The sequence below is a fragment of the Salvelinus sp. IW2-2015 genome, unplaced genomic scaffold, assembly GCF_002910315.2.
Source record: "Salvelinus sp. IW2-2015 unplaced genomic scaffold, ASM291031v2 Un_scaffold1137, whole genome shotgun sequence".
Classification (NCBI taxonomy): Eukaryota; Metazoa; Chordata; class Actinopteri; order Salmoniformes; family Salmonidae; genus Salvelinus; species Salvelinus sp. IW2-2015.
The window spans coordinates 213,525-225,380 of NW_019942749.1; the positions used below are offsets into that span (position 1 = coordinate 213,525).

Consider the following 11,856-nt stretch of genomic DNA (forward strand, 5'->3'; position numbering starts at 1 on the left):
TGCGCGTGTGTGTGTGTATTAGAGGTCAACCGATTAATCGGCATGGCTTTCATTACAATCGGTAACCAGCCTTTTTGGAAGCCGATTATGGCCGATCACATTGCAATCCACGAGGAGTCTGGGTGGCAGGCTGACCACCTGTTACCGAGTGCCACATCAAAAGGACCTTGAGGCTGCAAGGACCCAAGGTAAGTTGCTAGCTAGCATTAAACTTTTCTTTAAAATACAATCAATCTTCACATAATCACTAGTTAACTACACATGGTTGATGATATTACTAGGTTAACTAGCTTGTTCTGCGTTGCTTATTATAATCAATGCAGTGCCTGTTAATTTATCATCGAATCACAGCCTACTTCAACTTCGCCAAACGGGTGATGATTTAACAAAAGCGCATTCGCAAAAAAGCACAATCGTTGCACAAATGTACCTAACCATAAACATAAACACAACAGCCTTTCTTAAAATCAATACACAAGTATTTTTTAAAAACCTGCATATTTAGTTAAAAGTTAAAATAAATTAATGTTAGCAGGCAATATTAACCAGCAGGCAATATTAACTTACATAAATATGACATAACATTGAAGGTTGTGCAATGTAACAGCAATATGTAGACGGGTTGCCACCCGTTTGATAAAATACGGAACGGTTCCGTATTTCACTGAAAGAATAAATGTTAGTTTCCAGATTTGACCATATTAATGACCAAAGGCTCATATTTCTGTGTGTTTATTATATTATAATTAAGTATATGATTTGGTATTTGATACACAGTCTGAGTGGTGGTAGGCAGCAGCAGGCTCATAAGCATTCATGCAAACAGCATTTTACTGCATTTGCCAGCAGCTCTTARCAATGCTGGGATGCACAGCGCTGTTTATGACTTCAAGCCTATCAACTCCTGAGATTAGGCTGGCAATACTATAGTACCTATTAGAACATCCAATAGTCAAAGGTATATGAAATACAAATGGTATAGAGAGAAATAGTCCTATAATTCCTATAATAACTACAACCTAAAACTTCTTAACTGGGAATATTGAAGACTCATGTTAAAAGGAACCACCAGCTTTCATATGTTCTCATGTTCTGAGCAAGGAACTTAAACGTTAGCTTTTTTACATGGCACATATTGCACTTTTACTTTCTTCTCCAACACTTTGTTTTTGCATTATTTAAACCAAATTGAACATGTTTCATTATTTATTTGAGGCTAAATTGATTTTATTTATGTATTATATTAAGTTAAAATAAAAGTGTTAATTTTTCATTCAGTATTGTTGTAATTGTAATTTATTACAAATATATATATAAAAATCGACAGATTAATCGGTATCGGCTTTTTTTGGTCCTCCAATAATCGGTATCGGTATCGGCGTTGGAAAATCATAATCGGCCGAACTCTAGTGTGTATGTGCGCGTGTGTGTGTATGTGCGTGCGTGCGTATGTGCGCGTGTGTGTGTGTGTATGTGTGTGTTGTGTCTCCGTGGCTGGTGGTAGATCAGCAGAGTGGCTCCGGAGCCGCAGCACTAGAGCAGCTGTAGGGGGAAATCCAGCGTGACATGTACTAACCCGGCCCAGCCATAGCAGCCAGTGCTTAAGCAGCATTACATGGCAGTGAGGATGTCATTTACTTTGCGGCCGGGAGACTGATAAATATTCCATTTACTACACTTCTATAAGTGAGAGAGGTGTATATTTGTCAAACGTTAAAATAAGGATTGCTGGTGATTCCTGGTAGTAACTTAAGATATAAATTGATTATTGCATTCTAAATAAACGGGATACCTGTGTGTCTGTCAACCAAGAAAGAAGCTAATTATTTGTAGTAATAGTAAATATAATTTGGTAAATTAAATGTAAACACACTGAAATTAGGAAGTAAAATTTTAACATGATTTTAAGTGTCAAATGTATTAAAGTATGAAATGTGCAGCCAGTCATCCAGAGGCCCTGTCTGGTCAGGGAACCATCCCCATGCCTGGTTCCATGGCACAGGGCTTCTGCCCACACCGACACCAGCAGAGGCTGACCCAGACACCACCAAACCCACTCCTGTCTGCCTGTCTCCTCTCAAAACACAGAGCCAGGAGGGAAAAAGAGAGAGTGGACACAGACAGACAGACAGACAGACAGACAGACAGACAGACAGACAGACAGACAGGACAGACGAACGACAGACAGACAGACAGACAAAGACAGACAGACAGGACAGACAGACAGACAGACAGACAGACAGACAGACAGACAGACAGACGACAGACACACAGACAGACAGCCGACAGACAGACGGAAAAAGAAGAACAGACAGACAGACAGACAGACAGACAGACAGACAGACAGACAGACAGACAGACAGACAGACAGACAGACAGACAGACAGACAGACAGACAGACGACACCACAAGCTAAATTCCTCAATTCATTAAGGGAGAAAAACAGAGGGCATTAGGCCCATACATTCATTTCGCAAATGCAGTCTGAAGAATAATGATTTACGGTGTCTCATATTTCACCTGGGTACACAGGGCCAACAGAAGACTATTGAAGTGTTGGGAGAAAAATGCAAACTGTGGCACTTTTGAATTGGRGGAATTGGARGGATATTTCAGTGTRTGATGGGYTGAGRTGGTCCCTCCCTCTGCTCTAAATAGAGGTTACATTATCAAACATACACAGCTCTCTCCTCAAAATACACATAGCTGTATAACACAGATTCACTAGGTCATTTAGTCTTCATGACAGTCACATTTACCACCTTACATTCAATTCCACTAAGAAGCAATTTATAATATTTTGAGAGAGATTTTTGAATGTTTATGCGCTGTTTATTAGTGACATTTTTAGTTTTTACTGCACATGGCCATGTGTGAGTATTTTGAAACAGGGTGGTATTTTAGAGCTGGAAACTAGAGGTAAAGGATTTATATTGACAGGATTTCACAAAGAAAGTAGGTGAAAGAAACATGAAATGACAATGTTTTCCTGTGCCGATAAAAATCTGCTCCCACTTGTGGTTCCGCGTGTATTTACAGATATAGTGTGGAATCTCCATTGGCATTCGCTCTCGACTTTATTGGAGCCATTAAGAATAAAGCTGAATGTTAAATTGAATAATCATGTTTTGAAGTAAACCCAGCTGGCTGAACAACCCCAGCTCTGTGTGCACACAGTAGTCCTCTGTCGGGATGGGAGAAGCGAGGCCAGGTAGGAGCAGCATCAAATCAGTCTCAGCTRSGGCMCTGCYCGGCCCCGCTCCTCGCTCTCCCCTTAAAGAGCTTCTACTTATCTGYCTGCCACAGGACTGTCAATGTGCACCCCGCCACTGTCATGTAGACAGCATTCACAAATTGATTATGAAAGTGCAAGAGGCTTGATTTTCGTTTATATAGAATTCAAGCTGCCATTTTAACACAAATGTACAATGCTGAGCTTCATTTTTGTATCAAACCTTCCGAGATAATGAATGCAGTTTGTGTTCCAATTGAACTACCACATTTTTTTMTTCAGTTGAATAAATGCTTTGCTGTTTTTTCCCCGGGGGGCTGGGGACACTGGATGTCTACAGGGAAAGTTAAACAGTCCTGCAGTGTGTGGGTCTCAAAGGCCCTGATTGAGTATAAATGAAAGCCACACAGCACAGGGAGAACTTATTTGACCAAGCCTTTCCCCCATAAACCTGTATTCATATTCCAATGGAATTTACATTAAATACATGCACATCACCTGAATTCTTCAACTGACATATGTGAGGCACGGAGTGAGGCTAGCTAAAATCACTCTGGTTTTTCCGTCCAAAATATCAGCCTAAAACACAAAAAGAGTAAATGTTTTTATTGTATAAAGGAGGGTAGGGCTTGTAATGATTCAATTAAATCAAACAACCACAAAGGCACCTCCCATCATTGACCATTTAAAAAACAATTTACAAACATAAACAGTACAGCCAGAATAAAGGACAGGAGTACTGGAACATACTATAGTGTAGGAGATCTCTCTGCCGTTGTGGCACAGCTTCTACAGAAAGAGATTCTCTTTGAAGGACATAATTAAAACAGCTCATGTCTGAGCAGCCATGTCCCAGGTCTCTCTCTATCATCTTTCTCTGTGCTTCTCTCCTCCTCTCCCTCTCTGCTCTATCTCTTCCTCCTCCCTCCTCCCTCCCTCCCTCCCCCTCCGTCCCTCCCTCCCTCCCTCCCTCCCTCCCTCCCTCCCTCCTCCCTCCCTCCCTCCCTCCCTCCCTCCCTCCCTCCCTCCCTTCCTCCCTCCCTCTCACTCTTTCCCACCCCCCACAAACCTCCCTCTCTTGCTCTGTGGTTTTGTTCAGGAGATCTCATCTCCCTTCTCACCGTTCCTCATGATTGACAGCTAAGCTCAGGTATGAAAACAAACAGTTACCTCTGGAATCGGCTTGTGAAAAGCAATCCACCACTAATACTCCTTCACAAACCGTTCCCTCCCTCTCTCTTCCTGCAGCTGTTAATCTCTCACAGYTTAAAGGACAAGGCTGATAAACATCTGACATCATTACACCCAAATCATTCTATTCTCTATGTCTCTGTTAAGCATACTTCCTATCCTGTATTGATGGAAACAGCTCAAAYTGWCTCMATTTTACTGGAAGTACCAGTATCAGTTTAACCACAGACCCATTCTAGCGYAGGAAACCACATGACAATACACTAKAACTATGTACGTGAGGCACTAAATGCTTGGTTGCGTTGAACTGGGTGTAAGATAAAGGAAAGCCAACCTCAGAWGYTTTGATAMCATTGTTTTGTTTACTGTACTTTGTGTTTTACCCCAAGAGCATAATGTAGTCTGGGCATGTTTGAACACAACTGCATAGTGTAAAAGAATGCAGTTCTATTCATCGGTGAAGTGAAGCCTTCGGTCAAATTCTGTTCCACCTATTGTCTTCTCCTGTGTGATAATTCTACTGCGAGTCTTAACCCAGCAGATTCCTCTTGCGACTACAACAATACGACAAGGTGCCATCCATGACAGGTTCATAAGGTGGAAAATATGGAAAGCAGTTGAGCAAAAACTACAGAGACTTTTTGATTCTCTACCGCTAACTCAAAGGCAGCCTTGTGAGGAAAAAAAATACAAATTACCAGTCTTTCAGTTCAAAAGGGGCAGAATTTTATATTTCACTTATTTATCTTTGAACATCAAAAGCAATCTTTTGTAACAACGGAACAATGCCACAAAGGATGTAGTCTAGGTAGAATGTACAATGCCATTGGTTCCGGATTCAATGTCCGCTGAGTAGAGAACGAGTATCAAGGCCACTGAGGCAGTAGGTAGCTTTTATGGATGTTAGCCTTTATCCAGCACTGTCCTCCGTTAAYTTAAACCTACAGGCATGCTTACCCTTTGTATTGATTTTAACCTAACAATTAATACAGCCTCTGATTCATCATAACACTTTAGATCGTAATCAGAAGGTGTTTTCTGCTTGGTGCCTTTGTTTGTGTTTTAATTAGGAGGACCTTGTGTGTCTCCAACCCTGGGCTTCTTTTTAATTGSCAGTATTTACATCCGGCAGACTTCAAACGCAGAAAGAGACATTTGTAAGGGGGAGCACAAAGCAGTYCTTTGAAATGTCTACARTCATATGAAATGGCAGGCTAATTAAAAACCTTAGACAGCCTACCGGTGTGATATGAAAAGTAGTTATATTTCTAAGTCTAGTGTTCACTGTGTCTCCCTGCATGTGAGTCAACAAAGGCCACAGTGGGCATTATCAGGCTCCCGTGCTACCTGTTTACACCGCTGTGGAATAACCTCACCCTTACCATTTATCAAACAGAAAAATGCCCTGTCATTTAAATAGATCTGCTTTCAAAAGGCTAAATCAYTTTAAACATTTGYTCCACTGCACTTTGATCTACAGGGTCAGCTACAATGAATCTGGTTTACCAAGAYATGATTYATATTTCAGCTCATTAAGGTTATTGACCATGAATATACTTATTACAACATGCAATAGTTWTWGTCTTCCCCGGCACACAGAGAAAATGTCATCCCATAATTAAAACCAAGGACAAMTATTATTTATGATTGCCAACCATATGATAAAAAGAGCTATTAAAGTGGGAGTACATCATAAAGAACTGCTAAACATGTGCAGTGCACGCGCTAGCAGAATGCTACTTTCACATGTCTTTGAATAGTTCTGATGATTACAATGGTGCATGATGAGCAGAGCAGCATCGTCTCTGTTTAGCTAAAATGACATGGATATATAGAGATGAGTATAATTCATGTAAATATTAATAATAAAATCATTATATACACCCATTTTGTTTGTGAAGGTACAGACTTGAGAGTATGGGCGTGGCAGGGAAACGAGTGATAGAGAAAAGAAGGAAAGGTAGAGAGAGAGAGAGAGAGAGAGAGAGGAGAGAGGAGAGAGAGAAGAGAGAGGAGAGAGAGGGAGAGAGAGGAGAGAGAGAGAAGAGGAGAGAGAGAGAGAGAGAGAGAGAGAGAGAGAGAGAGAGAGAGAGAGAGAGAGAGAGAGAGAGAGAAGAAGAGAGGGAGAGAGAGAGAGAGAGAGAGACGAGGAGGTGGAAGAGAGAAAGAGAGAAGAGAGGTAGAAGAGAGGCTGGAGCCTGGTGTTATCAGACAGCTGGTATTGTGCCTTCCTCTCCGCTAGCTACATAAACACCTTTTTAGTAACAGTCAGTGCTAAGAACTGGACCTGCAAAAAACCCAGCTGCCTGCCCAGGCCCACCTTCCCCGCGCATAAATACAGATTTGGAGGGAGAGCTGGGCTGTGCTGGGCTGTGCAGGGTGTTCACTACCAGAATCAAGGCAGAATTCCTTTCAGATGTGAGAGACCTAGAAGAGAGAGGGCTCTCCTCGTCTCTGCACTTTCCTTCCTCTCTCTTCTTTCCCCTCTCTTCTCTATCTCCCCTCATCTCTCCTTTCTCAACATGAACATACTGCATGAGTTGGGAGCAGTGTCTCTAGTCTTATAGTTTTAAATAGCAGACATACGGACAACAGCCTCGTCTCTAACAGTAAACCACAGACACAAACAAAATGACAGACTGGGAAATGGGGTTGGAATTTAAAGAGAGGGCTCTGGACAGAGGCATTTTGACATAACAGATAAGGAAAGTGCAGAAAATAACTAGGGAAGGCAGCCAAGAGCTTTTSTCTAATTTCAGAGTGYAAGCCTGTTTCTTAGATTATGTATAGATTATGTATGTCTGATAGGAATWGRAGGATTTATTAATCTCACTTTAAGACACTCTTTACAAGAGAGCGCTGCGGTTGTGAGTGACCTCATCATCAAGCTTACCTTTGACTTCTCCCAGAAGATCACTMGTGTCGAGCCTGTCCATCTTCTCTTTCCAGTCTTTTGACAGAAGTGTTTCCATGCAACTGGATTCTGAAAGACATGGGAAAGAAAAGAGACCTTTTAAAATGCTTTCATTTTCAAATTCACTTCTCCAACGGATTTCTTTCAGGAAAGGGTACGTCAAATCCAAATTTGATTTTTATGTATTTTGATTTTTACGATAATATTTTGAAGGTTCCAATTTCATTCATATAATTTCAGTTTGAATTGAATTACTGGTATTTGTATAACAATGAAAAGGAGCCTGAACTTTTTCTTCTCATAACAACATGGAGTTGGAGGAAATATCTTTCTGAAGAGAGGTGCTTTCTCTGTTGTCATTCACATGCCAAAAGTGTCCGTTTCTCACGCATGCCTCAGCACTCCAGTAATACTAACACAACTAACACACCCATCAACACTCCTTGTCAAATCTAGCTGTGTATGTTAAYACACACATACACACTAAAGGTGTCTTGTCCCCAACGGTCAAAATAAAATATTGACAGMTTCTTGGTTAAAACAAGACAATGTCACTTGTCATTCAGACGGAATATTATTAATTACATCTAAAAACCATTCACTTCTTTCCCAACTGTATAGCTCTAATTACTGATGGTAGATTAAAACACATTTACTCTTGAGCACCCATTGAAGACGGTAAAAGGTGAGACAGATAGATGGGGTGAGAGAGGGGGGAGACAGACAGTATAGCCATGGTAAGGGCAGAGACAGTGCAGAGACATTAAGAAGGAGGTAAGGGGTGAGACAGGGTGTGTCCGAGCGTTCTCACAGCCGCCAGTGATRAAAACAATTAACATTTGTCCGGCTGACAATGAATCAGTGGAGGAATGGCTGGAATCTGCCATGCTGTCGCTGTGGTAGCTGATAAAGAACACACTGCTGGCCCAGCCGACCCGGGCCTCGCTGATCCCCGCACTGCGCAGAGGTCAGCCTGTTCCCATCAAACACCACCCACCCCCCTCTCTCCTCCTATCCCCTCCACCCTCCCCTTCCCTCCCCAAGTCAAACTGCAGGCTCCCAGGCACGCTGCCCCCCGTCTGAACTGCACTAAGACAGCCAGGCCACTATACCAAGATCCAGGATTATCACTGAGCAGGGCCCTGCTGTCTGTCTGTCTGTCTGTCTGTCTATCTATCTGTCTGTCTCCTACTCACAAAGTGGTGCTGCCACCGTGGACTTACCCACCAGCTGATGCCTGACTTACCCATGAGAGCAGTCCTAGATCTCCTCTCATACCTTCATACTGCTGGTTAAGGCTTGATGGATAGTTAAGAGTGCATGTCAGCTGTTCCGGAATGATGTCTACTCTCTAGTAAATATAGAACCATGCTGCTGCTGTTTCTAAGTCGGGCTCCGTGTTAACTGACATGACTGTTCCTGAAAACAGGAGCCCTAAACAGATTGTCTTCAAGTGTCATGTTGCCTGAAGATGACATCATGGGGTGTAAGACAGGGTTTGTTCACTCTGAAAGGGAGTAAAGGGCAAACAGCAAAAGCAGACATTGTTGCAGTTCACAGAAAGCCCTGGGGCTCCATCAGGAATGGCTTAACCACTCTCCTGACAATGGCTCATTTGTGGTCTCMTTCTGCCAACTAAAGGGTACAATTCATAAGAACATACTTCTGGATGCCTTCAGGGATTGTCTTAGTGATTTGTGTTTTCAGTTTATTGTAGTCATCATGTGCTCTGGAGGCAGTGGAACGTACAGACTACAATTATCATCTAGATCAAGATCTGTTGTGTAAAGATGTAGCATTATACAATACATTTGATATTTAATTTGATTGTTCATGTTTCAGATATATTAATTTACATTATACTGTACAAAATAGGAGACATGCGAGAGAGAGCGAGAGATGAGAGAGAGAGATCCTAAATGGTTTGGATCATTCTCCCATTATTATCCTCTCTCTTCCTCTTACTGAGGAAGAGAAAGGATTTAGAAAGTAAACAGTTTAGAAAGTACACAGCTGATGATTCCTTTTATCCGGGTGTAATGTCCTCACCCTTCACTKCCACAATCCAAACATGATACCTCACTATGAAAACAYATCGAGTTCAGAGGGACTGGGAGGCTGGGAGTAATAGGGGCTCAATGGTTAGCCTGCCTCTGTTTAACGTTGGCTTTCAAAAAGATCAAGCGGAGTGGCCATTTTGTTTGATTGTCCACTTCCTCCGTGGCAGAGAGGCCAACAGGACATCACAGGCTCAGGTCATTATAACATTACTTCTGCTTTATTGACTTTCCAATCCCCAACTCACAGTTTGTCCCCTTGGACCGGGAATGAAGAGGAGCAGTGGGTGTGTGTGTGTGTGTGTGGTGTGTGTGTGTGGTTGTGGTGTGTGTGTTGGTGGTGTTGTGTGTGTGTGTTGTGTGTCGGTTGATCTCCTCTCTGCTTCCCCGCCTGGCAGTGGAATCACAGACACACAGGGGTTGAGGGCAGGGGGAGTGACTGAGCTCCGCTCCTCTTCCATGGGCCTCACCCCTGGGTGAGCAAGCTTCCTCTCCCTCCCGGACTTATCCCCATCAACACACTCCCCCAGATAACAGCCCTCCCTCAGTACAGATACACAACAACAGCAATACACTCCCCCAGATAACAGCCCTCCTTCAGTACAGATACACAACAACAGTAATACACTCCCCCAGATAACAGCCCTCCTTCAGTACAGATACACAACAACATCAACACACTCCTCTACCGACTCAGGCAGAAATGTTTTATTTTACAGCACTGTGAAAGGGTTGTAAATTCACAAACACACAAACACACACTCACAAATTCACAAACTCATGTTAATATATACACACTTGCTTTCACACAAACCCACACACAGATGTATGTACATACACACACATCACCACAGATGCTGCTCCAGCACTTGATCATTAAGGAATGCACCAACTGTTGTAGATAATATGGTGCCAGCTCCCATTCTACTCCACCCCTCCCACTTTCCCTCCTCCTCCTCCTCCTCCTCCTCCTCCCCTGAAAGTGGCCGCTCCCTGACTCCTCCATACTGCACCTCCATCCCCAACCCTGGGCCAGACACAGCCTGCCAAGCCCTCACACAAGACAGCCTACAGCTGGAATGTGCAAGAGAGMSWGCCTGCCTGCCTGCTTGCCTGCGCTTTCTCTTTTCCACCTGGGAGAGTGAATAATGGCCTGGATTAGTGTATAAAATAACTTAGAAACACCTTTCAAWGCTCCAACAGCTTAGAACCAAATAGACATACCCAAATGAAAATATTGCTGCTATAATTTTCATGCAGGCATACTTTAGGAAAACACACAAAATGACTCAGTCGTCTGGCTTATTTCACAGCAGTCTTACAAAGGCTAAACCATTTTTAGAGGAATTTAGATTAATAGTAGTGTGTGTATGTGTGTGCTGTTTTAATTTCTCAAATTCCTGTCCGTCTTCTCTGGAGAGATTAAACATGCCAATGGAAACACTGTGTTATATCAGAATAATAGTTAGTGTCATATTAAGATGTGAGCAGTAGGTGCACAGTGTCAATTTTTAGACAGCGCTTGTAACATATCATACAACTATCACACCTCATTGGTCTTGTAATCAAACCCAGATATGTTTCATAGGAAAAGGTAGAATATTCAAATCCAGGTTATTTATATTGAAGATCTTAAAACCAACACAACGTTTATATTGTATGTTGCATTGTGGCTGACAATATCAGTGGATTTCTGTCTATCTTTGTGGGGATAGAGATACCAAAGTCTGCAGAAAGTGGAATCATGTAGTTGGCTTGTCATTGAAAAACGCTTGAACAAGATAAATTAAGAGTCCCTTTGAGCTTATTTTCTATTTTCCTAAGAGGGATTCTTAAATATCTCCCTCTCTCTTTCTCCCTCTCTTCCTCCCTCTCTTTCTCCCTCTCTCCTCTGAGATAAAATGCTGTGCAGCTCTGGAGCAGCCCATTGAGACAGGATGAGAATGGAATGAAAACAATAGCTCTTATCAGACTCTTATTTACATTTTCCCAGCGTCCCCACGGCAGACAGCTCAGCTTGTCACTGAGCCCGGCCGGCCCCACTGGACCCGTACCAACTTCCTCCGCCCTCCGGCCCCGCCGATACCACAGGCCCCTGGGGACCCTCGCCTGGCAGCAACCCCCACTGCTCTGCCACTAGCACAGATAGCAACATACGAGACATCTCCCCAAGGAAGACGGACAGGAATTTGAGAAATTAACAACAGTCACAACGAACTGTACTACAACACAATCACAAGTCCGCTGACCCTTTAATGCCATCCACACCATGAAAGATTGGGTAAAGAACAAGTCCTCACACAACAGCCATCACAAATAACTACTCATACAACAACCAGCACTCAACGTACTAAGTAGTCTCTCTACACTCACACAACACCACAACATCACACACTGCCAATAGTACGACTACATCGACCAACAACACAAGCACCACCATCATAACAACAAATCGACAACTC

At 42.8% G+C, this 11,856-nt stretch overlaps 1 protein-coding gene across 1 annotated transcript in view; it reads right to left on the minus strand.

The window, feature by feature from the left end:
- Positions 1-11,856, minus strand: part of LOC112069865 (transcription factor SOX-6-like) — a 259,626-nt gene that overhangs the window by 130,307 nt on the left and 117,463 nt on the right. The window contains 1 exon segment of the mRNA XM_024137247.2: positions 7,317-7,406. Within this exon segment, the coding sequence (XP_023993015.2) occupies positions 7,317-7,406 (90 nt within the window).